This window comes from Equus caballus, chromosome 25 (genome assembly GCF_041296265.1).
Source record: "Equus caballus isolate H_3958 breed thoroughbred chromosome 25, TB-T2T, whole genome shotgun sequence".
In the NCBI taxonomy this organism is placed as follows: Eukaryota; Metazoa; Chordata; class Mammalia; order Perissodactyla; family Equidae; genus Equus; species Equus caballus.
In genome coordinates this window covers 39,207,017-39,232,917 of record NC_091708.1, presented here as the reverse complement: position 1 = coordinate 39,232,917, position 25,901 = coordinate 39,207,017, and the positions used below count along the sequence as shown (strand labels likewise).

General features: G+C 58.0%; 1 protein-coding gene across 3 annotated transcripts in view; it reads left to right on the top strand.

The window, feature by feature from the left end:
• Positions 1-25,901, top strand: part of NIBAN2 (niban apoptosis regulator 2) — a 52,873-nt gene that overhangs the window by 16,578 nt on the left and 10,394 nt on the right. For 2 of the 3 annotated variants that reach the window (XM_023628926.2, XM_070251433.1), the window contains exons 2-5: positions 15,766-15,896; positions 20,614-20,742; positions 22,762-22,867; positions 24,133-24,300. In XM_023628926.2, coding sequence (XP_023484694.1) covers positions 15,766-15,896; positions 20,614-20,742; positions 22,762-22,867; positions 24,133-24,300 — 534 coding nt within the window. Of the gene's footprint in view, positions 1-6,875; positions 8,713-15,765; positions 15,897-20,613; positions 20,743-22,761; positions 22,868-24,132; positions 24,301-25,901 lie in introns of those variants that run through there. The other variant, XM_070251432.1, reaches the window with a different exon arrangement.

The window sequence follows — 25,901 nt, the reverse complement described above, 5'->3', positions numbered from 1 at the left end:
GGGGAAGCACAGATGGGGGTCATGCAGGCACCTGGAGCAAGGAATGTGAGGCTAGCAGGGCCTCCGAGGGCATTCATTCCTGGCTCTCCCGTTCTGTCCCCTGCTGGAGACCAACGAGACCTGCAGCTGGTGACCCAAGGGTGGGGCAGTGGCGTCCTCCGCTGGCTCAGAGGGGCAGGTCATGGGGAGTCTTGTTACTTGAATAAACTTTGCATCTTCTATCTGCATAAAGCCTCTCCAGCAAAAACTGGGAGGTTTACTGGTTCTAGGCATTGAAGGAAATTTCTGCCCCCTTCACTAACCTGATCGCCATGCCCAGGGTCCCTGGCGTTCTGGCCTGGTATTGGATCTGCTTGGGCCCGGTAGCAAGCACATGAGCGAATTTTCATGTTGGCCCACCCACCTACCCCATCTCCCCTTGCTTCTCCCTCCCTGATGTTGCCCCCCACCCCTCACTTGCCGTCAGGACTCAGGGAGCCAGCACTGCAGGCAGCAGTGTGTGTGCATGCGTGTGTGTGTGCATGTGTGCATGTGAGATGGACAGGCAGGGGAAAGTCTGGGTCCCTGGACAGCTTGGGAAGAAGCCTGACTTGGCCGTAGTGAAAAGGATGTTGGTGTCAGAGAGCACTTGGCTCGGGAAATGTGTAGGATTTGTGTCTCTGGGTTTAGCCCTTTTCCGTTAGGGGTGGGCCACAGCAACTGGCACTAATTAGTGGTTGGTTCTTATGAGAACAGCAGCTGGCATGTATCGGGCTCTCACCAACAATCAGGCAGAGTGCCGAACGCTTCTCACATGTTCTTATTTAGTCCTCACACCAATTCGACGTGTGTACTATTTTTCTCTCCATTTGATGAATAAAGAAACTGAGGCTTGGGAAGTCATGGTCAATAGCAGAACCAGGTCTGTGTGGTTCCAAAGTTTGTGTTTTTACTGCTAACCTCTCCCCTGGGACAGAATCTTCTTTACAGCCTCCTTGCCAATTTGCTATCCAGCCTCTGCTTGTATACCTCCAGTGATGGGGAGCTCTCTACCTCCTAGGGCCACCTGTCCCACACTGGGCATCTGAGACAGAAAGCCTTCTGGAGTTCTGTCCGTCTTTGGTGGATCATTTAAGAACAGGCTCCAGTTTGGCCCAGGCTGGCTATGGCTAGGTTTCCCTGGCATCTATTTTCCCTGAGGAATTATCCAAGTGTTTTGCTTTAGGGGAAGAACTAAGGCCTCCCTACCTTTCCCTCAGCAGCCCCTTTCCAGCATCATTCGTCACATAATGAGCAAGCCTGAGCAAACTCAATGTTGAGACCCTAAAGGTATTTTTGTTAGCACTGATCTGGATGTCTTAGTCAATGCAATAAGACAAGAAAAAAAAAAAAGAGAGATATAAATACAAGATACCAGGAGAGCAAGACATGTGTCCCTGCCCTGTGGAATTCAAAGCACTTTCCCATCTAGCCTCCCCCTTAGCCTTGTCCACTCTGGACCTGTGGGAAGTGGAGGCTCAGAGAGACAAGGAACTCACTCACCTGCTGTGCCACCAAGCGGAGGGGCTGTGGTCGGCCGAGGTTTAGTGGCATGTGGTTTGTGGGGTGCTTGCTTTCAGCATCTTCATTGATGTTTCTCTCTCCACTTCCCCTTTCTGATGAGTTAACCCCTGAAGGATGAAGGCCCAGAAAGATTGGACCCCAAGTGTGTTACCTTCCTGTCCCCCGAGGGGCCCACTGAGGGACCAGTGCCCTGCACTTTGGGCTGAGAGCAGGCTGTTCTCATTCCCCTTTGCTGGTCCCCATTTTGTGGCCTGAAACATATCACAGAAAACTGCCATTAGCACAGGTGGACACACTGGGACCCCTGGGCTTGTGAAAGGCTTGCTGCCCACCCACCCACTCACCGACCCCCAGCACTTGGGCACATGGGGCTCCTTTTGATTAGTGGTCCTTATCACCGATAATGCAAGCCCCCGTTTACTCAGGCTCTGTGCATTTCCTCATTTCAGTGACTCCTTATGGCAACCAGACCAGGTGGGTACTGCTGTTACTCCCATTTTACAGCTGAGGGAACTGAGGTTCAGAGAGAATTAAGTCACATGCCTAAAGTCCTGCAGCCCTTGAGTGGTGGGGTTAGTATTTGAACTGAGATCTGATTCCAGAACCTCAACACTACTCTGCTCTGTGAAAACCTTCTTCTTGACGTAGAATGTACTCCTAAATATTTGTGGAATGCATTAATGTTTTCTCGCATGTCCGAATCTGTGCATTTCCTGGTGTTCTGCTTGGCACACTCTCCCGGCCCAGCCTTCCTCCACCTGGCTGGCATCTCTTCATGTCTCAGGTGCCACCTCCTTCTGGAAGTCTCCCGTGACCCTGCTGGCTGGGTTGGCCGCCCCTCCTCTGGGTTCCTGTGACTTCCCATGCTGCCCCCAGACAGAGACTTACCATACCCGTTGTAGGTTCTTTTTTTTGAGGAAGATTAGCCATGAGCTAACTGCTGCCAATCCTCCTCTTTTTGCCTGGCTTTGAGCTAACATCCATGCCCATCTTCCTCTACTTTGTATGTGGGACGCCTGCCACAGCATGGCTTGCCAAGCAATGTGTAGGTCCGCACCCGGGATCCAAACCAGCAAATCCCGGGCCGCTGAAGTGGAATGTGCGAACTTAACCGCTGTGCCACCGGGCCGGCCCCCATTGTAGGTTCTGTTGACAGTCTGTCTCCGTCGTTAGACAGCAGGGACTGAGTTCATCTAGCTCACTCCTGAATACCCAGCGCTCAGTGGTTGGTAAATGAAGGAGGGGAACGTGAAGCCTTTCTTGTCTGGTATGATACAGCCCCTGAGATCCTCACCTGACCTTGGCTCTGCCCCCAGCGGCCATTTTGCTTGACCTTGAGCTGGCTGATGGAGGACATGGATTTCGGCCTGTGTCCTGTCCCGAGCTCCTTCCTCGTGGTGGCTGGTTGGGGTGGTGGTGATGCTGCCTACTGGGGTGGTCGTGGAGGAAGGGCTCAGTCAGCAAGTTCTGCCTGGGCGTCTCAAGGTTGATCACCAGTCTGGGCGCTGAGGGGAAAGTTGGTGGTGGGTGTTCTAACAGGCCCAGGACAGGGATCCAGGCCCCTGCTGGGCCTGGCAAGGTGAGTGTGCCATGGCAGGGTGCCCTGGGTCCCCACTCCAGCCTTGGTGCTCTGTGCTTTGGCATGAGAGCAGGCGTGTGCTGAGGAACACCTGGCGACCACGCAAGGGGATGCTGTCCTATGGCTCCGGGACAGTTTTGACAGGTGGCTAGGCCCCATGTCGTGAGGGATCAGATTCATTGGGTGTGGCGAGGATAAAAAGAAAGGAATGGAAGTAAGGAATGTTGCTGAGAAGTCAACAGAAATGGGTGACTAAGTATGAGGGGGATGGAGGTTAATGTTTACAAAATCGTGTCAGAGATCAGCCACCTCTGTGCCCATCCTGATGACGACAGCCCCTTCAGGGGGAAGCTAACTGTCCCCAGGGCACTCAGGAGCATACAGAGGCTCAGAGGCGAGCACTGGACCACCGAGCCTGGGAGCTGGGATTAGTTTGGCGTCTGTCCGGCTCCCAAGCCAGGGCTCCCTTTGGGGGCAGGAGGCCGGAGGGAAGTTGAGCAGGGGTGGGCCCAGACGAGGTGGCTGGTCCTCCTGGGGCATCTTGCAGCTCTGAGAGTCTTTCTGGCTGCCTTTGACTGGCCCTTTGATCCCTTCTTCATGGCCGTTGGCCTGGGGTGTGGCCTTGGCCGGGGCAGGGCATGGTGCAGGACACCAGCCTCGGGAGCCCATCCCGAGACTTGCTCCCCAGAGCGGAAGTGGTGCTCTCCATGGCAGGCACAGCGCTGGGCGCCCTAGGTGGGCCCAGGGTAGGTGTGGGTAGGCTGGTAGCCCTGGGTGGGGGATGCTGGGGGGGACCTTGGCAACCCTTCTCCAGCCTTCCCAGCTTGGGTCTGTGTTCCCAGGGAGCAGGGACGCCTGGCTTCTGGGCTCCAAGAACAAGCCGCCAACTGTAGGCTGTGGGCACGGGGCTGCTGCCAGGCGAGGAGGGAGGGGCTGGGAGGGGCTGACAGGGCTTTTGTTTCCCTGTTTGTGTCAAGATGAGAATGGACTTCCTCCCACCAGGGCGGCCTGGAGGTGTAAGGAAAGGACAGTCCCTGGTGGGCGGGTCTGCAGTCTGCCTTTTTTTTTTTTTATTTTTTGGCATTTCTCTGTGCCTCCGCTTCATCTCCCTCCCTCCCCAGGTCCTCCCCAGGCCTCAAAGCTCGCTCCTCCCCACCGGGCCAGGCCCGGCCGCTGAGCTGTGGTTAAATATTTGCTCACTGAGAAGAGCTTTAAAGGCAGCTTTGTTGAGAGATCCCGCTGGCTCCTCCTGGCCCCACCTTCTTGCCCCGAAGCTGCCTTGGTGATGGGGAGACCCAGCCAACCTCTGCCCTCCTCAGCCTCCTTCCCAGGCCCACGGTGGCCTCCTGGGTGGCCATTTGGGCACCTTCCACTTAGGGCTCATTCACTTAGCACTTGTTTCTGGAACATCCACCTGGGCCAGGCAGGAGCTGGGTGCGGGCTGGGGGGTGGGGGGAACAAGGTTTCTGTCTGTGGGGCGTGGGGTGGAAGGGGCCTTTCACGGTGACACAGTGACTGCTGTGGAGAGGAGTGCCAAGCAGAGGGCAGCGGTGGTCATGGAGGGGACCGCACTGCAGGGGACTGGACTTGTCTGTGGGGGGATCCCAAGGAGGTGACATTGGAGCCTGGGGAGGAGGAGACGTTGGAGCCTGTGAGGGAGGAGGAGGTGCCCAGGTTGGGGGGATGGGCTGTGGGAGAGCGTTCCAGGCCACAGACCCCAAGAGCAGAGACAGTTTTCCCCTCCGGGTACTGAAGTCCGACTGACTTCTCTCTCCATGCTACTCTCCGAGGAGCTGGGCCACCGACGCGGCTGTGGGACCTCGAGATGCTTCCTCCTCATTCCCACAGCCTCAGTTTCCTCATCTGTCCCATGGAAAGCTTGGACTTGGTCTCCGAGGGCCCTTCCCAGGTGCAGTGGCCTGTTAGCAGCACATGTCACTGGCCCATAAATGAGGGGACATCCCAGGTCAGGGGTTCTACCATTGCTGAAGGTCAAGATGACAGCCACGTTACCTTTATAAGGCTCCCCCCGCCCTTTGATGGATAACGACGAAAACCAGCATCTCCTGAGGACCCCTAGTCACCAAGTGAGATGTGGGCACTATCACATTATGCCCATTCTACAGATGGGGAAACTGAGGCCCAGGGAGGCCGTCCTGAGCTCAGGGTTTGCTTCTTGCCTTGACGTTGGCCCTGAAACACACCTTCCTCTGTGAGAGACCCACTCCTCTTCAGAGCCAGCACTGCATGGGGTGCCCTGGGATACAGAAGGGAACAGTTGCCACTTCTAACCCGTGCAGCTGCCTGTTGAGTGGGGAATGTTCCGGCAGAGTCAACAAATACTTCTGAGCTCGTTTCTCTGTTCTGGCAAGTTCTAGGTGCTAGGAGAGAGCAGTGAACAGAGGCCAGCTTGGGTTCACGTCCCAGTTTTGCCTGTGTGATGTTGGGCAAGTCTCTTGACCTCTCTGAGCCTCAGATGCCTCATTCATAAAATGGGTTTAACAGTAAATTCTGGTGAGGGTTCAATGAAATAACGTTGACGGTAGTTGTTAGCGTGTATGGGAGCTGCTTCTGTTCCTGGCGCTGGGCCACGTGTGACATGTTAGCTCATGCCCAGTTATTGTTACAGTTACATGCAACTGGAAAACACTGTGGTGGAAGAGATGGTGTTTGAGTAGGGCCTGAGGTCTGCTAAGATTGAACTGTGGAAAAGAGGGGGCAGGGAGTTCCAGCCAGAGGGCACAGCATCTGGGAAAGCTTGGAAGGTGGGAAATGGCTGAGGAGGGGGGATGGGAGGAAGGGTTGAGATCCTGGTGGATCCTGGATCCGATTCAGCCTAATGTGTTTGTGGGCTGCGGTGTGCTGGGCCCCGTGGTGGGTGCTGAGAATGCAGTGATGGCTGAGCCCACGGTCTCCTGGGGCCATCGGAGGCCAGCGACAGCCTTTACCAAGTGCTCCACGTGACTCTCCCGTCGGTGTCCCCAGCCCCGGGAGTCTGCGTTCAGCCCCAGCTTGGATTCAGGCTCCTCCTCTTGACAGCAGGCTGACCTTGAACAAGTCAGTGGGCCTCACAGCCTGTTTCCTCCGTGGGGGTGATGCCCGTCCCCACCTCCTGTGCCTCATGCCCTGCAGAGTGCTGGCCCATGTGGTGAGCGCCTGGTGTCCCCAGCCGGCGTCGTGCCTTCCAGCTGTGTGACGCAGGGTAGGCTCTTGAACCGCGCCCATGCTTTCATTTCCTCCTCTGTCTACTGAGGTAGTGACTGAACCTCCCTCCCGGGCCGTTTCGGTCTCCCACATAAAGTCCCTCACACAGAGCTGGCATGTGGTTGGGTGGCTGTCATTCTTGGGCCTTGGTGTGCTGTGGGCTGCTGTATTTACGGGGACAGGTTTTTCCTTGTTTAATAACCGGCCCCGGGGAAGGGATGACCAGCAGAGGGTCCCTTCAGGGCACCTGAGGCTGGCAGGGAGTGTAGCCAGCCACCTTTCCGAGGAGAGAGGATGGCCTGGTGCGCCTGTTCTCATCGCCAGCCGCAGCCCTCGGGTTGGGCGTTAGCCCCCCTTTCTGTGGTGAGGAGGCTGTGGGGTGTGTGGGGAGCTTGATTGCTCAATGCGGGTGGTGGCGCTCCACCGGGATGGCCCCGGCTGAAGATTGCTGCCTCTGGCCTCTAGCTCTGAGCGTCCTTCCCATTCTTCCTGCGTGCCCGGCCCCGTCCCACATGCAGTGGCTACTGCCTGCGGCACTCCGACAGGGAGCAGGCCTTTCCCCAGTGTGAGATCAGTGGCGAGCTGTGGGAGCGTGTAGAGGGCGCCCACCAGCCTGGGACTTCCTAGGGGAAGCGATGGTGCGGTGGAGAGCTGAGGCATGAGCTCAGCAGAGCAGGGGGAGTGCGCCTGACCCAAGGGCAGCCTGTGCCAGACCCCCATGGCAAGGAAGAGCGTGGTGGGGCCCGGGGACACACTGAGGAGCTCCATCTTTGTCCTAATGGCAGTGGGAGCCCTGGAAGGTTTTTGAGCAGGGGAGGTTCGGGGTGAGAATTGTCACAAAAAGATCCCTGTGGCTACTGTGTGTGGGAAGGGTCAGAGGGAGCCAGGAGTGGAAAGTTGGAGGCTGTGGCAGGCATGAGACGGGAGGGGCCCGGCCGGGGGTGGTGACTAGTGGTGTTGAGCTGTATTGGCTCTTGACTGGCCGCTAGTCAGCTAGGGAGCCCACCTCACCCTGATGGCCTTGCGCTGGGGAGCAGGGCATGGCCTGGGTGGGAATCCTCTCTGGCCCAGAAGTGGGGTCCCAGGGACCTGCCACTGCCCTCCAGGGGCTCTGAGTGCACCCCTACTTCAGAAGTACTGGTGGGGTGACACTGGGTCAGTCCCTTGCACTCTTTGGGTGCTGTCCCCCTTCTGGACAAGGACTGGCCTTGGGGGGAGACAGTCCACTGTCCTGCCCCTCCTGGCTTCCAGCTGCTGTTCATACTCTTCTCCTGGGCCAGCTGCCAGTCCCCCTCACCTGGTGGCCACTGGAGCCTGTCATTACCCCCCTCCTCCCAGCTTGCCCCCTGATTACAGGTCCTGAATGGGAGCCGTGTCAGCCTTTCTGATGGCAGCCATCCACAAGGCCAGGCTGGGTGGAGCCCCTGCCCCCAGAGGCTGGCAGCCTGGAAGGTGGGGGTAAGATGGATTTGCCCAAACTTTGTTTCCTTGTTTAACTCAGACTGTACTGGGTCCATGTCACTGACAAGCTGAGTGTCCTCAGAGAAGTCGCTTAACCTCTCTGAGTCTCAGTGTCCTCTGTAAAGTGCGGATAGCACATGACATAATGTGTGTAAATGTGTAGCACCATTACTGGGTGCAGAGGAGAGGCCGAACCCATGGCTGTTGCTATTAGGTGTTAGGAGTGATATTAGGGGTGAGGCACTGGGGCCTGGCCTGCCCTGCCAACCCAACTTGGTTGGGACATGCTGTGTGACCCTAGGAGACTGTTGCCACCTCTCTGGACTTCAAGCTTTCCCTGCTCTCCCAGGCAGATGATGGAGATGCTGGTACTTTGATCAGCTCTATGACACACAAAACAGTCCTTGCCCCGACTCGGCCTCTGCTGCTCCTTAGGCTCTGGGTGGATGGGGTTGGTTTCCCTGGCACACAACCCTCCCCGCCACCCGCCCGTGCTCTGGGAACCAGGCAGGCAGGTTCTGGGCCTGCCCCGCCCTGCAGGGTGCCGCCTGCCTGGTTTCAGTGGGCACGTCTCAGCCCTGAAACCAAGCAGGGCCTCGTGGGTGAGGCGTGTCACTGGAGCCCACTGGAGCGACCGGATGAGCCAGGAGCTGGTCTGGCACAGTGCCCACAGCCGGGCCAAACCAGGGCTGGGACCAGCGCGAAGCCCCCATGGTTGGCCCGAGGCTGGGACGCAATCTCGGCTGGAGATGCACCGGCAGCATGGAGGGGCGTCCGGACCTGGGCTTGGATCCTGCCTCTGCCACACCCCACCCAGCCTAGGACTCGGGAGGAGTCTCCCTTCTCTCGGCTCCTTGTCTGACCTGTTCCTCCCATATGGACGCGACCTGCTCCAGGGCTGAGTTGTGGATTTGGGGGATGATCAGGTAAAAGGCTTAGCACAGGTGTGGTGCATGCTGGGTTGGGAGAAGGCAAAGGAACTCCTTCGCTTGGTGTTCCAGGCTCTCCGGGGTGGGGCATACCTTTCCTAGGTCCTTTCTCCAAGGACCCCTGCACTCCCTCCTCCCCTCCTCAGCTCAGCAAGCCCTTCTCCTCTCTGAGCCTCAGTTTCCCTATATGCACAGTGGGCCCAGTACCCAGCCCCCCAGAGTCTCCAGGGAACTTCCTGCCCCTCTGGCCCCGCCCCCGATGTCTGCGGGAAGTCGCGTGATCCTTAACGTTGTCAGTTTGGAAAATCAGAGATTAACCTTCTTCCGGCTGCCCTGGCTGCTGTTGGTGCCGGTGCTGGGGATGGGCTGGACCGGGCCGGCAGTTGCTCAGCCCGTTTCAAGGGCCTCTCCCTGGTTAGAAGAACCTTGGACAAGAGGCACTTTATAGGAGCCCCGTGCGCGACATGCCTCCTCCTTGCCGGGCAAAGTGCTTGTTAGCTGATTGATCTTATAATCCGATCAGGCAGGTACTGTTGCCCCATTTTTCACAGAGGGAAACAGGCTCAGAGAGGGAAGGGCCTTGGCTGAGGCCACACAGCTAGTAGGTGGCAGAGCTGGGACTTGGACCCAGAGCCCATGTGCCTCGTGGAGATGGTGCTCTGTTTGCAGGTACGGGTGGTGCTGAGTCCCGTCCCCTCCACCCCAGTCCTTCTGTCTGGCCCAAGGGGACTCTGATCTGCCCCCACTCAGCGCTGACTCACCAGCAGCTGAGAGGAGGTGCTGAGCCAGCATCCGGTCAGCTCCTGGGGCCAGGGCAGCACCGATTAGATTGTCGTTGAGATTTTGGATCAGCTGAGCTGACAGAAGACCCACACACCCATTTCACAGGTAGGAAAATTGAGGCCCAGGGAGGATGGACAAGTAAGGATCCAGCAGGTGCGAAGGTTGCCTGCCAGGTCTGACCAGCTTGGGGCTGGAGACCCCAGACTTCAGTCCTGGCTCTGACAGTCGCCAACTGTGTGACCTTGGGAAAGTTACTTTGCCTCTCTGAACCTCAGTTTCCTCATCTGTAAAGTGGGGATAATAAAGCCTGCTTTGACCGCCTCTGGGGACTAGGCAAAGACCCAGCAAAGTAGAAGGCAGGGCTGTGGAAATGGTACTGTGGGGCGGCGGGAGGGACCACTGGGATGGAGAAGCTTTCCGGGATGCGGCCTATTGTGCAAGCTTTGGGGTGAGACAAGGTTTGAAACCCACCTGTTTCCCCATCCAGGCTGTGTGTCTCTGAGTAAGTCACCCAGTCTCCCTGCGCCTCAGTTTCCTCACCTGCGGAGTGGGATAACGGTATCTGTCAGCCTCAAATGAGCTGTTGAACACGAGTAAGTTCTCAGTGGAGAGGAGCACCTGGGAGCTCTGGGGGCAGAGTTAGGAGGACCGGCTGGTGAGGGGGCCCCTCTGGGTCACTCTCCATGGTCCCCAAGGAAGCAGACTTCGGAGACTGAGATCCAGTGATCTGGGGGGCACAGCCATCCTTAGATCCAGAGATCTGAGATGCAAGATCCCTTACTCCGCCAGCTCGCTGAGAGGCTTGGCTCTGAAACAAGCCCCAGGAAAGCGTGTGTGTTCGCGTGTGTCTGTGTGTATTTCGCCCTCTTCCCCCACCCCCGTCCTGGGAAGTGGCCTCTTCAAAGCCGGATGGAGCCCGCTATCCTCATACTGCAGACGTGACGTGGAGATGGCGGCCCGGGGATGGGCAGTGGCTCCCTGAAGTCCCAGAGCACAGCGGTAGCTGGGCGCAGATCAGGACCCTCAGCCCCACTCCCAGAATTCACGGGCTGCCCTCTTGGCCTAATAAGGGAATTAGGACGCCCATGGACAGGCCCTTCCCGTGGCGCCCCCACCTAGGTGCTCAGGAGGTTTGTGTTGCCTGATGAGTGAAATGACCTTTTGTGAGCCGTTTGTCTTTTGGAGGCTTGGTTTGTACACCTGGACGGTGCAGCTTTTCCATACCTGTGTTTATATCGGGGGCCATTTAAAGAACCTGGGTGTGTGCCTTGGGCCCTTTCCTCCTAGTTGTGGGGACTGTGCTGGCAGGGGGACACAGAGTGGGGCAGTGCTTGGCTCTGGGCACCAGCAGAGGCTGAGGATTGTGCCAGGGGCGTCCATCAAGGTCAGGTGGGCACCTGGGTTCCAGGGTGTTCCATGCCCACAGCCCTCACCCGTGCCTGTGCCGCTCCTTCTTCTAGTGGGTTCTCTGGAGACCTACCCATCATTATCATTATTATTATTTTGTGATTCTTGACATGTTTCTTTTTTTTTTTCTGCTTTATCTCCCCAACTCCCCCTGCCCCCACCCCGTACGTAGTTGTATATCTTAGTTGCAGGTCCTTCTAGTTGCGGTATGTATGTCCTATTTCTTGTTTAAAAAAAGTCTTGATTGGATTTTTTTCACACTGCAAAAGTTATACCTGCTAAAGAATTTTCAAACAGTCCCTTACCATTGTTCTTATAAGCTGAGCACTGTGATGGTTAATAGTAACGTTCACAGAGCTCCTGAGCCGAGCCCTTCAAATGCTGTCCTGGCCCTGCAGAGCACTGTGAATGGATTCTGTTACGCCCATTTTACAGATGAGAAACTTGAGGCTCTGAGAGAGCTGGGCGTCTTCCTGGGCTGGGGTCTGGCAGAACCGGGACTCCAGCCCTCACCCTGGACTCCTGACCAGGAGGTTGGGAGGCTGGGGCTGGAGGGCAGGCCCCATCTGTCCCCCCATAGCTTCTCATTCAATAGCACCTGGGGCTGAGATGGGTGAGAAAATGTGGAAGGTTGGCAGGGCCAGCCCACACCCTCAGGCTGCTCTGCCCCAGCATCTCGGTAGCTCCCAGCAGCAGCTGGATCGCTACAACCAGCCAGGGCCTCTGCTTCCTCTCTGCCCTCTTGGAGGAGGGTGCCCTGTCGGGCCCTGTGGACACTGGTCAGAGCCAGGAGCAGGCGGGGGTCAGCAGGCTGCGGCTCGAACCCCGACTGCCTCGGTCTGGCTGTGCAACCTCAGGTGAGCCCGTCATCCTCTCTGGCTCACAGTCCCTTTTGGGATGATGAGCCTTGGTCTCTGAGGCCCCCAAATCCATGGCATGTGGTGTCTCCAGAGACCGTGGGAGGAAGCGGGAAGAGCTGGGGTGGGCAGGTGTGGAGGAGGGACCACCTGCAGACACCCAGGCAGGGCTCTGTGGTGGGATTTGAGTCATAAAACCCCTGTGGCACCCGAGGGAGACAGCTACTGCAGGGTGGCAGGGAGGGAGAAGGGGTGCTGAACAGCGCTCATGGGCCCCAGAGCACAGCAGGAGGATGGAGGCCCGGCCTTGTCAGGGCTGCAGGGCCCGCCTGGGTCCTCCAGCAGCAACTGGCCTGAAAGGCCACTGGCGGCCCCTGTTGAGGGCTTCTCCCCTTGGCTCCTTTGTCCAGGCTGGACCCCCTCCCCCACCTGCCCAGGCCCCCCACAGCATCCTGAGTCTTCATCCTCTGCCTTCCTGCGGCACATCCTTTGTACCAAGCACATGGCATTTCCTCCCAAGCTGTCTTAGGCTATCTCTCAAGAATGCGCTCGGGGCTGCCTCTGCCAAGAAGCCAGCCTTGGCCCTGCCTCCCCACAGTCTTCCCTTTCCAAACTGAGGCCGAGCGCGCCCGGTTCCCTGTGCTGCCCGGGGGGACCCTCCTCTTAGTCCTGAACCCCCCCAGGCGTGCCGGGGTCCGCACCCCTTGCCCGGCAGCTTCCCCACCCCTGGGGGGCCTGGCATACAGTGGGCCCTCAAGAGCTGTTTAGAGGGTGGATGACCCCTCTTGCCCAGCACCTGCCTGTGCCAGGCCACAGGGCTGAGCAAGAGAGATCCAGCGTAGAGCAAAAGGGTGCCGGCTCACCCTCCCGGGGTTGGCAGTCAATCCTTAGATGCCAGCATCCTCTCTCTCCCAGTCCGTTTAGCTCCTGAGTTGGGAGAGAAGTTTGGGTCGTGGGAGACCCCACACTCTCCTAATCTGTTTGGTTCTGGAATTTCAGGTGGCGAAGGATTTATCTGAAAACAGATCAGATCAATACGGTTCTCGAGTGTGGGTAGCAAGGCATGCCTGTCATTGCAGGTGAAATTGGGCCCAGGGCCACTGCCGTCTGTTTGGGGTGCGGGCTGCCTCCTCTTTTCCTTCTCCGTTGAGTGAGGCACCCCTCGAGTTTCTGCTCGCACCCTCTCCTCTCCACCCTCTGCCTGGTGCCTTACCCCTGTCCTCACGCCTCTGCTCCTGGTCCCCCGTCTCACTTGGATACCTTGTCTGCATCCCCAGGTGAGGGGTCCTGCATCCCTAGGTGAGGGGTCCTGAATGAATTTCCTGGCCTCCTACCTAGCCCCACCCCCTCAGCCCGGGCACTTCCGCCTGTCAGCCTCCTCTGTGCCTTCTGGCTCTGTCTGGGTCACCTCGTTCTCCCTTTTCACTTCCTCAGCCTCCGCTGGCTTCCTCTCCCTCCCACAGCCCCACCCTACGTGGACTTGGACGCCCCTCTGGACGCCCCTCGGTGGATTGATGCCTGGGCCTCTTGGCTGTGCTGTGCCCTTCTTGTCCTCCCTCCTACTCCAGCCCCGGGGGCCTTCTAAATGTGGCCCCTCCCTGCCTGGACTCGATGTCTGGGCTTTGCTGACCCAGCAGCTGAGAGCATCCTGTGAGTCAGACCCGAGTTCGAGTCCTGACACAGGGCAGCAGCTTTCTCCTGGGCCTGGCTCCTCAAGGGTCAGGGCAGATTTCGGCCCTTCTGGAACTAATGCTCTGAGGCGGGGTGCACCAGGGCCGGGTCAGGCGTCCTAGAGCCATGGCCGAAGGGCCCCAGGGCCCAAGCCATGCACCCTGCACGCTGGGAGAGGGCCTCTTGGGTGTCGGGCTCCTTGGGGCAGAGTCAGGACAAAACCGTGGGCTGGGGCTGCAGGGGCTGGCGGCTGAGAACCTGGCTCTCCAGTCCTGGGTCCGCAAGCTTCCTCATCCCTAAAATGGGAAAACAGTAGCGCTGACTCCCAAGGGTTTTCGTGACGATTCTTGGGGATCATGCCTCTAAAACTTGCCCACCCACTGGCTCAGGTTAACACTCAATAAATGGCAGCTCTAATGATGACGATTACGTGGTTTATCAATATTATTGTTGTCTATTTGATAAACAAATATTGATCCTATTTTGTCCATTTGGCCCCAATTCATTACCCCATTCCCCCTGCCCCCACACTGCCTCATCATTTTTCAAAACAATTCCCATGGTCTTTGAGAGAGTTCTGGTTGTTTACGGTTTTTAGGAAATAGGCATTCAAAGCAAATTCCTCATTTGTTCTCCCCTTCCTTCCCCCAAAACAGAATCTGGACAGACATGACCTCATTCTGGGAAAGGGGAGCACAGGCAGGGCCAGGCCCGTGGAGGGGTCCCTGGGCTGAGCAGCCTCTGCAAGAAGTGGAGGGAGGGGGGCCCGCCTGAGACCCTGAGGGAGGGGTGTGGGATGTGGCACACCCTTTCATCCTTCCTCCCCGGCCACCACCTCTTGCCTGGCTCCCAGGTCTCATCCCAGCTCCACTAGCTGTGTGACCTTGTGTCAGTGACTTAACCTCTCTGGATCTCAGTTTCCATCTCTTAAAATGGGGATAACACGAGCCCTACCTCCCAGAGCTATTGAGAGGATTAAATGAAGTATCCTAGCTGGGTGCCCGTCGTATCCAGAGACCAGCCCTGGGAGGGATGGCGTCATGTCAGGCTGTTCTCTTTTGAGAAAGGACCAGCTCTTCGAAATCTGGAATCCAAGGCTGTCAGAGGTGGCAGGGCCTGTCCATCACTGAGTCCAGTCCTCTCAGTGTACAGGGGGAAACTGAGGCCCAGAGAGGGGAGCTGCACAGTGGGCCGGAACAAACCCCAGCTACTCAGGACCGAGAAGTCTGTCCCAAGGAGAAGGCCTCATCATCATGAGTCACAACCCTCTCTGGTCCTTGTTTGCTTCATCCTTATATGGGGACAACCAGGCAGTGCAAATGCTGGGTGTCTGATGGGTGCTGGGCCCGCTCCGGAGGCCACAGCGCTCACCGTCTCTGTTCAGAAACAGCTTCAGCCCATAAGAGAAGCCAACGGCCAGTGAGAGTAAAAAGGTTGTTAACTTGGTAGATGAGTTAATTTTAGTGTGTTTATTTTTTATTGTGGAAGGAATCATGCTTGTAAAATAATTCAAACACTATGAAAGTGAATAAAGCAGAAAATGAACTTCCCTCCGGGCCCCTCACTCCCGCGCCCGGAGCTCCCACCCCTCGCGGTCTGAGGGCTGCCTCCGGGACCTGGTCCTCTGTCTCTGGGCAGAGATCGGTTATCCGCACAACAGGAGTCCCTTTGAATGAGATGATCGGCAGCGTGTGATTCTGTATGTGGGGGGTGTGGACACCGTCCCTCGGTTGGGACGTGTGCCTGTGGATGCCCTCCGTCTTCTTCCTGTGCCGGGGGCCGTGCTGTGCTGGGTCATTCTCCACACGCACGCATCTGGCTCCGTTCCGGTGATGGCTTTGGTGTGCATTTGCCTGCTGTTCTCCCTCGAGTTCTATGGGGAGGCATCAGAGGGCACTGCATGCCCCCTTAAAACGGTACCCACAGCTCCAGTGACCCTCCAACAAGGCCGTCCCGATTGCCAGCACGCGGCCTGGTGAAGGCGTCTGGGCCCCACGTCCCGCCCGGTCTGACCGGGCTGTCGGTGCCGGTTGCGTGTGTTTGCTGACCGGGAGGCTGAGCCTCTTTTGCTCGTCTGTTAGTTTCTTGTGTTTTCTCATCGGGGATTCGCTGGCTCCGGTAATCGCCCCGCTTCCCGGCTGGAGGGTCACCCACTGTGTGCAGGAAATGCCCAGTGCTGGCCAGAGACGCGGTGTGGATGAAAATGCGGAGCTTGTGCAAACAACTTTACAACCAGGAGTGTGGGGCGTTGTGGCCACCCCTCCCCGGGGCAGGGTCGCTGTGCCTAGGTAACCATGATGACCTCACGGTCCTGTTTGTCCTTCCCTTTCAGAAAAGACTGGGAAGATCCTGGCAGAGTTCCTTCGTTTCTACGAGGACCAGTATGGCGTCGCCCTCTTCAACAGCATGCGCCACGAGATCGAGGGCACGGGGGCACCGCAGACCCAGCTGCTGTGGCGCAAGGTGAGGGGTGCCCAGAGGGTGCAGGGCAGGCTCTGACACCTGCTCGCCCCCGTGACTGCTTACTTGGGCCTCAGTTTCCCATTGTTGCCGTGATGGTCTGTAAGGGCCCCACCCAGCTTCTGAATCAGAAGATAACTCGATGGTGTTGTCCAGGCCCCTGGATCGCCGAGGGTGACTCCTCCCAGCTGACCCCTGCTTCGTCAGAGCTGGGCTCCAGAGTCGTCTGGACAGGCCTGGGTTCAAGCCCAGCTCCTCCTCTTCCAGGCCATGTGCCTGTGAGCAAATTAGCGCACCTCTGGGACCTCAGTTTACTCATCTGTAAAATGGGTTGAGAACGCCTCCTGCACTGGCTGGCTGTGAGGATTAGAGTCGAGTCGACCGGAGCCTGGAACAGGGACGGTTCTCGGTGGGTGCTGGCAGACACTGTCGGCATCCCCGGCCCTGTCATTATCCCACTATTAGTAGTAGGATGATGTTTGCCCGGTAAGGATTTGTCGAGCGAGGGACTGGAAGCTGTGTGGGGTCAGTATGGGCCAGAGAAGGCCAGCAGAGCCTCCTGGGAAGGGGATCTGTGATGGGTCCCCGGGTGAGGCTGGGCGGGAATGGCGCAGAGGAGGTGAGGGAATGTCAGGAACACAGATAGGGCTCTGAGTGCCCAGCTGGAAGCTGCCGGTCCTGGGTCTGGCCATTTGCAGTGAGAGGCCAGCGCGTGTTGCTCTGGGGGTGGTGCAGGGGCCTCCTTTTCAGCCTTGGGAAGTCTCTTTTGAGGGCACCGCACATTCCAGGCCTGGGTCATTCTCTTTCCATGACCATCACCCTCTGCTCCCTGGATGGCCAGGCGGGTGGCAGAGGGAGAGGTGATGTTGAGGGAGGGTGCCAGCCCCACCCCCTCAGCAGGTGGCCTGGCCCTAGAGTGGCCAAGCAGCGGCCTGGAGGCTACCTACTCCTGGCTGGTGGCCCCTGGGCAGAGTGCCCACCAGCTTCCCTCTGGGGAATCTGACTGGCTGAGCCAATCGCTCTGGGAGTGGGGCCCAAATGAGGCCAGCCAGGCGACCCCGGCATCTGGCGTTCAGGTCATTAGTGGCTGAGGTCTGTGGTTGGTGGGCTGCAAAGTTACCTCGCTCACCTTGTCACACCTCCCTGCCCTATCCTGTTGGCTTCCTCTGGGCTGCCTAGGTCAGCCTGTGCCCAGGCTTCGAGGTGCTGGGGGCAGTGCTGTAGGGGAGGGACCGAGGCTGGAACCCCGTGGTCTGGTGGGAAAGAACTCAGGGTGACCTGAGTCCAATTCCTCTTAGTAGCTAGTGGCTTGGGCAGTTGATTCAACCTTCAAGCCTCAGTCTCCTTGTCTGACAAACGGGTACTCACGGCTCTGTGGGGAGGATTTGGTGAGAGAATACAGGGGGTGTGGTAACGGGCAGCAGGTGAGATTACTAAGGTGGGCGTGAGTCCTGACTTTCTGGGCAGCTCCTGATGTGTGACTTCGCCTTGCTGAGCCTCAGTTTCTCTGTGAAATGGCATTCAGAGAGGGGTCATCGTGGGCCGCAGGAGTCAGAGCAGCTTCGTGGAAGGGGTGGGGATTTCATGGGGCTCTGGAGGTCAGATGGGGTTCTGATGGTTGGGAAGGCCTCTCAGGAAGGGGACCGGCTGGGCACAGTGAGGGGACAGGGAGACAGCCTGTGAAGGCCCCAGGAGGGAGGGGTGGGCTTGTTTCCCTCCTCTCCCCACCCTCCCCCAAAACCAGGTGGCTGAAAATGGGCCCCTTTACCGTGAGACTAAAGGGGCAGGGGCAGGCATCGCTTGACCCGGCTTTGAGGTCTTGTGACCCTTTGATGTTCTCTCAGCAGGAGGAACAGCTGGAGGGGGTGTGGGAGCTGCTGAGGAGACTTGGGGATGACCCTGAGAGAAGGTGGGCTGGCCCACAGGCGTGGACACACACTGACAGTGTCAGGGCAGGTCCTGGGGCCACGCTGCCCTTGCTGGCCCTGCGGACACTCGAGGAGACAGACAGTAAACAGCCGCTTACACAATAAAGTGGGTGCTGTGAGGGAGATGACAGTGAGCTCAGACAGTGGGGGCCTGACCTTGTCTGGGTGGCTCACAAGGGCTTCCTGGAAGAAGGGCATCTTCAGCTGAGGACCTGGAGGGGGACGGCCAGGGCTGTGTGTCAGAGCCTCTCAGAGCATCACACACCCCTTTGCTTTTGGACCCAGAAGAGGCTGTTTATTCCCCTGGTGTCATGGTGTCCTCCTGACCCCATGACAACAGGAGGGCAGAGGTGCCCGGGGTTGTGGCTGGCCTGGGTGTCTGCCAGGTGCACATCTGTGTGTTAGGGAGGGTGGCCTCGGGCCCAGCCCAGGTGAGCCACTTCGAGTGGGCAGAGCTGGAACTAACTGCTCCCCAGCTGGAGAGAAATGTCACAGGCTGCCCAGGTCCCAGTAACCCAAGGCAGAAGCGGGGGCTGCTGACAGCGCCAGATGTTTACCCCACGCGAAAACACCTTTAACACTCGCGGTGGTGCAGAGTCATTGCGGGAAAACAGAAGTAATACGTAAGAAAGAGGAGTAAAATGACATCACCCACAATCCTTGAAAAGCAGGGACTTTTGGTCCTATTTTGCCACTTAGGAAGCTGGCCATCAGGGTGCTAAGTCATGATGGTAATATCATAACAATAGAAATAATAATATTAATCATCATCACCGTAATAATACCAATTGTTCTATTAGACACAATAATGGAGCTAATGATAATACAGTGGCAGTAGCGATAGTCATAATAAAAACAGCGGTTGTTTTCTGCAGGCACAGATGTGGACCCTGAGGCTGGGAGAGGTGGAGCCGCTGGTCTACGCTCCCCTGGTGTGGGTGGTGGAGTTGCGGACCCTTGCAGAGCCCAAGACATGTCGCCTGGCCTGTTGGGTCCCTTTCGTTTCCTGCAGGCTTTCCAGTGGACACACGACTCCACCCTGTGAACGTCTTAGAAGGAAAACCCAAACCCGCATCTACCCACCGCTCCCGGGCTGCCCAAGGATCTGGGGGAGGACTTGGGGGGTGGGGGGGGTGAGCTTGGTCCTCGACTGCAGCCCCCCGCTGGCCCTGAGTCCTGGGCCCCTGCCCTGAGCGGGCAGGAGGACATAAACCAGCCCCTGGGGGGTGAGGGGCTAACGGGCGTGTCAGAAGAGCTTTGTCTGCTCCTTCTTTCTAGAAAAGACTAGAGAGCTGGGTTGAGAGGAGGCCCAGTCTAAATATAGACCACTTAGCATAGCTTTGTGACTTGGGCAAAGCCCTCTGTGGGGGGGTGGGGGGGCGATGGGGGACCATTTTCTTTTCCTGTAAATATTTTTATCCCTGGGTAGGAAGCGGCCTGCGGGGGCCCTATTGTTTGAGTACAATGGGTCCTCATTTTCCAAGAGTGTTTTGGCATTTCCCCTTGAAGAGGGGCAGGGAGGTTGCTGGGAAGAGGGGGCTGCGTGTGAAGAGACAGGGCCTGGGCTGGCACCTGACCCGGGAGCAGACCCAGGAGCGGAGCGAGGAAGCTAGGAAGGGTTAGGCACCAGTAAAATAACACTTTCCCCCATTATTACTTATCATACACCTTTCTTTTTGTAAAAGGCACCAAATTTATCCTAGAATGCCCAGGAGCTACCTAGAAACCCAGGGACACTTAGGCTTCCGAGCTCCACCGTCCAGGAGTAAGCCTGCTCCCTTTTGGCCTCTGTGTCTCCTTTCTCGAAGCCTCCTGGTGCTGGTCTGCTCAGGAAGTCTCTCTCCCGGATGGCCACCCTCTCCCGTCCCTGAATAGGTCAGGCCGTGGAGCTAGGAGACTGACACAGGCTGAGTCGTCCTCAGCGTGGCCAGGGCGGTCCCCGCGTCCTGGGAGCTGAGTGCTCTGCCTGCCAGGTGCCCACTGCTTGCGGGAACTTTGCCTGTGTCATCTCAGAATCCTCGAGCTGCCTCGATGAAGTCTGTGCTGTCACGGTGCCCATTTTACAGATGAGAAAACTGAGGTTCAAAGAGGTGTCTTTGTCCGACTGAGTCAGGGGTAGGGTCAGAGCTGGGGCTTTGCAGCAAGGCCAGACCACACTGCCCACCAGTCTGCCAGGACGCCAGTCAGACATCGAGCCTTCCAGACTGAGGTCCCCTCCACCCCTATCCCCAGATTCATGGGGGGCCATCTGCCAGTGGTCAGAGCCGAAGAGGCTCTCTGGAGCCCCCTTGGTCAAGGTTTTGTTGTCCCGAGGGGAAACTGAGGCCCAGAGCTGGAGAGAGACTTGCCAGGCATTGGGGCCTTCACACGCCCGGCCTGTGGGCATGTCCCCTCCTGCTGGAGTGACTGCGCGGCACCCACGCTGCGGTGGTGGGTGGATGTGGAAGCAGCCTGCTGCCAATTCATCCCCAGGTAGCTGTGCCCACCTAGGGCCACGATGGAGCGAGAGACGTGGTGCTGGCTGGGCCCTGAATCGGGCTGCCTGGCCTGGATGCAAGTGCCAGCATCACCCCTGCTCCACCTGGACCCTGGGGGGGGCCTTTCTTGCCCTGAGCCTCGCTTTCCTCATCTGCCAAATGGGTGCGACACAGCAGGGCCGCGTGAGGACTCAGATCAGGATGGAGGGTGTGCTCAGAGGGGGCGAGCTCGCAGGCGCTGCTGGCCGGGCTCTTACCTTCTGGGGGGACTGCCGCTCCTGCCGGGCCTCACTCCCCACCCCCTCCCTCCCTCAGGTGCCGCTGGATGAGCGCATCGTCTTCTCGGGGAACCTCTTCCAGTACCAGGAGGACAACAAGAAGTGGAGGAACCGCTTTGGCCTCGTGCCCCACAACTACGGGCTGGTCCTCTACGAGAACAGAGCGGTGAGGCCCCAGCCCGGCTCCTCCCGGGCCCAGCCAGGCCCGTGCTTCCGCCCACCCCGCCAGCCATCCTGCTCTATGCCAGTTATCACTGCATGCCCCCCACTCCCAAACCCAAGGCTGCAGGCCCCCATCCTCAGCCTGCCACCCCGCATCCCCCCTTGGCTGTCCCCAGGGCCACAGAAGAACGTCAGTAGCCCCCTCCTCCCCACACCTGCTTGCTCTGCTGGGTGCCCTCTCTAAATGGCATTTCATCAAGCCAGGCCCCCAGATCTTGCGGTCACCTTTCACTACCTCTCCGTGCACCACCGGCTCCTCACCAGCTCCTACATCCCCCCCAGCCCCCCTGCAGCCCCAGGCTCCAGTTGCTCTCAAGGCCCTGCAACCTCTTCCTTTCCAGGGCCCTAGCCCCTCCCTCCTCAGCCTCCTTCCTGGCTGGGGTTCCTACCCCATCGCCCCACACCCCCCGCCCCTCGCCTCCATTCTTGTTCTCCCCTCAGCCACGGCAGACTGCTGAGCACGTGAGTCTGGCCAGCTTACCCCTGGGTAGTGGTCCCATCTTTTTCCTTCCTGATTCTGCCCCTCCCCCCGCACCCCCGACCCTGTTACAGCTCCCTGCTCTGCAGTGTGTTGATAAGTGTCCTGCGATTGTTCCTTTTCTTTGCTTTGGGCCCTTGGGGAAGCCCCTCCTGCTTAAGCCACAGACCCAATTTCTTCTACCAAACCTTTTTCCAGAGCAGCCAACGGGACAGGCCGGAGTTCCGACTGTTTCAAGGAAAATCGGCGTTAGAGTAACATAAACAGGGTCAGGAGCAACCTGATGCCCCTGGGCAGTGGTTCTCAAAATGACAGCCTGCATCAGAATTCCCTGGAGGGCTCGATAGAAAACAGGTTCCCGGGGCTGGCCCAGTGGCGTAGTGGTTAAATCCACGTGCTCCGCTTCAGCGGCCCCGGAGTTCATGAGTTTGGATCCCAGGTGCGGACCTGCACACCACTTGTCAAGCCATGCTTTGGTGGTGTCCCATATAGAAAATTAGAGGAAGACTGGCAATAGATATTAGCTCAGGGCCAATCTTCCTCACCAAAAAAACCCAACAAAAAACCAGGTTCCTGGTCCTATCCCAAATTTGATTCAAGTCTGGATTAGGGCCAAGAATTTGCGCTTCTAACAAGTTCTAGGGTGATGTTGATGTTCCTGATGATCAGGGACCACACTTTGTAAATCTTTGCCCCAGACGTTCTGAGCCATGCTCAAGAAATGTGTTGAACAGGGACCCCTAGTGGCAGCGTGCAGCATGGCAGCCCTCCTGTATGAGCCATTACATCAGGACTCCTTTTTCCTTCCACTGGTGTGAGAAAGCAGTGCCCAGACCTAATTCTCCCCCACAGGGCACTCGAGTGATGCTCAGAACCTAGGGAAGTTGGTGGGCAGTTCAGGCTAATGGTCTAAGACCCCGGGCTTTAGAGGCAGACAGACCAGGTTCATGTCCCATGTTGCTACTTAGGAACTGTGTGAGCTTGTGGTTAATAAGGTGCCCACCTCTCGGATTGCGAGAATTCCGTGAAGTGAAGCAGGCAGTGCCCTTAGCACAGCGCCTGGTGTGTAATGAGCACTCAGCTGGTGGTAGCTGCTGCTGATAGAGGCCGTAGTCGCGTGGTGGTGATAACAGTGGCCTCAACGATGCTTACTGGTCCTCGCTGTGCCAGACACTGTGCTAAGTGTTTTACGTGGATGATTTCAGTCCTCATGCAGCCCTGGGAGGTAGCAGCTGTTATTAGGCTGGCTTTATAGATGATGAAGCTGAAGCGTAGGAGGTGCAGGCCTGTCACCAGTCACTGCGATGGTCGAACTCCTCTTCGTCTTCCCTCTCCCTCACTCCCTCCTCCTCTTCTCCCTTTGCCTCCTCATCCTCACCTTGGCAGGCCACACTGAGTAGGGCCCTGGAGCCACAGTTGGAGAGGGCATTTGGGCTTGGCCACACCCCTAACCCCCAGAGACCATCTCTCTTGTCCCTTCCTCAGGCCTATGAGCGGCAGGTGCCACCCCGGGCCATCATCAACAGTGCAGGCTACAAAATCCTCACCTCCCTGGATCAGTACCTGGAGCTCGTAGGCAACTCCTTACCAGGTAAAGAACTGCCGATCCCAGGCCAAAAAGCACAGGCCCAGAGATTGAACCAGGGGAGAGGGCGGCCCTGATCCCAGAGCTCCAGGCTCCATGTTTGCAGGAAGACCAGCTGGGCCGCGAGCTGTGGCAGGTGCCCAGCATGACCTGAGCCCTCAGACGAGAGGCCTCCTGGGCCTGAGAGGGGGGTACCTTGAGACCACCCCGTGCACTGGGGCTGGACCAGCGTGGGCCCACTGAGTCCCCTGCTTCCTGAGCCTTAGGCTCACAGTGGTCCAGTGGGGGTCTCACTCTCCGCCCTTCCCTCTCCTTGAGAGATCCCAGGAGGAGACAATCAGGTGACTCTGCTTCGTAAACTGCGGAGTCAGTACTGCATTCGGAGGAGTTATTCTAGGCGTCCTGTTTCTACCCCCACCCCCGTCAGAGACTCCCAGAAGCCCGTCCTAAACACACCTGCCTCTCAGATGATCCCAGGGGAATTAAGGGGAGGGGGAGGTGCTGGCCTGGGGGGCAGCTTGTGCCCCCAGATAGGACTGGGGAGTAAAGCGCCCCGTGTGGTTGGGGGCTCAGCCAGAGTCGGCGATCCTGGATTCCAGCCCCAGTCTGGCTTAGTTTTTGCTGTGTCTTCTCGGGCAGCCCAGCACTGCAAGGACTGACCAGGGGTGTCATGTAGACCCCACGAGGTGCTGTGTGCCCTGAGCCCAGCACAGGGACACAGGCTCAGGGCGCAGAGAAGAACTGTCACTGTTGTATTATTAACAACAGTGGCGAGGTCACGGCCCAGGACTGCTCATCTCACTGGATCTCAAATATCCATGTGGACAACATAGAAAGAGAGAGAAAAATCCCCTTTTATTTATTTTCTGTCCACCACATACCTCCCTCCCACCTTGGACATTTAAACCACACTTTGGCCTCCACAGCTGAAATTTGGAAGGAAACCCAAGAAAGTAATGCTTGGCCTTTGACCCTGAGAGCTCTGACCCTGTGTTGTTGGTGCCTCATGCACGGAGTCTAGAACCTTCTCCAAGAGGGAGGTGGGCGTGACCTCATTACCAGCACTAAGAAATGGGTCTGAGCAGATGCCGGGGGATTCTGAGGTTCCCTTAGCCAGGCTGTGGAGGACACACGGGGACAGGCTTGGTCACCCCGGGGCAGGCCAACCCTCTCTGGGCCTGAGCCTGCCCGTCAGAGTGGGGCCAAGGGATCAGCGGCCTGCTGGCCTCTGGCTGCAAAGGGTAGCTGCTCAGTGGACACTGTCTCCACAGGGACCACATCAAAATCAGGCACCGCCCCCATCCTCAAGTGCCCCACACAGTTCCCGCTCATCCTCTGGCATCCCTCTGCACGTCACTACTACTTCTGCATGATGACGGAAGCCGAGCAGGACAAGTGGCAGGCGGTCCTGCAGGACTGCATCCGGCACTGCAACAATGGTGAGGCCCTCCTGCCCGGGGCAGCGGTGGGGAGCGGGGCTCACCTGGGGTATGTGCTGAACAGTGACACCTAGTGGCTGCCTGTGGTGTGGCAATCCTGCTCTATGAGCTGTTGAATTTTCCTTCTGAGGTTGTAAGAAACCATTATGATATTACCCTTAACCTTCTTCCTCAATGGAAATAGTTCTCTGTGGCTCAGAAAAAGTTTCAGAAGTTGTTCTCAGAGGGGTTCGTTGTTGAGTTCTTGGGCCCTGGGTCACAGAATCACAATCCTGATTCTGCCACTTTCTAGCCCTGTGACCTCTCGCCGCCCCTGTAAATGGGGATAACGATGCCCCCTGTGTCTTAGGGGTTTGTGAGGATTCACAGTGAGAATCCACTCAATGCTTGATGAAGATTTTTTTTTTTTTTTTTAATGATCTGATCTCTTTCCTGGGATTATGGGAGTTCCCTTCCTCCTCAGGGCCTCCATGTTTTCATCTGTAAAGTTATGAGGTCTCTTCCAGCTCAAGCATTCATTCAACAAACACTTTTAGTGTCTGAGCACTGAGGATGCAACAAGGGAGCAAGCCATGGTCCCTGCGCCCATGCTGCCGGGAGGCTAGTTGGGGAGGGAGATGTTAAACGGATGAGGACACCAGGGGTGATGAGTCACAGCTGTGCTGGGTGCTGCGCGGGAGCCACCCTGGGAGTGGGTGTCCTGGGGGTGCTGATCCTGCGTACGGGAGGGGTCGATCAGGGCGGCTCCCTTGAGGAGGCGATGGTTCAGCTGAGACTCGAAGGATGAGTAGTCTTCCAGGAGAAGGAGGAGCGTTCCAGAAATAGGCGACAGGAAGCTGGAAGGGGGGCCCAGAGGCTGGAGCAGGTCGAGGCCTGAAGTGGGGGGAGGAGGGGCCTGAAAGGGGGCTGGAGGGGGCCCTGGGGGCAGGTCTGGAGGGCCTTTCTGGGGCTCCAAGGAGTTTGAGCAGAAAGGCTTATCATTGTCTCGTGGGGGGGTGGGGGGGGTTGGGGCCCTGAGGGTCTTTCCGCCCTGCCCTGGACTCTGAACTTCATTTCTGGTGACCTGGCCTAGGGTGGCAGGGAGGGAGCTGCCCCCACCCCACCCTCCTAGCCTCGGGCACAGCTCCACAGGGCGGTGGATGGTCAGGGTGGGCACCCTCACTGGGAGGCCAGGCCGCTGCGGTGACTCTGCTCACCCCACCCTCCCCTCAGCTCTCCAGAGCCGCCTCTGCCCGTCTGGGATCTGCCAGGTGGGAGGAACCCAGTCTTGAGTCAGGCCAACCCCTGCCACCTGGGCTGGCCCTGCTGCCCACAAAGGGCCTCCTGTTCCCAGGTCCCCGGGGGCTGGAGGGCCAGGACTGGGTGGAGGTGATCTGGGCTCTGGCTGCCTGGCCCGGGGCACACTCCCTTCTCCTCCCTTCTTCCCTTTCTCCCTGCCCCCATGCCTGGCCCAGCTCCACTGTCTCCCGGTTTCCAAGGCTAATGGCTGACCTGGCAGGGTGACCCCAGGCCAGGTTGGGGGTGGGGACAGAACAAGATGGAGAAGAGCCACAATTCGCTTCCCCGTGTGCATGATGGTAATGAAGACAAACTTGGCTTTG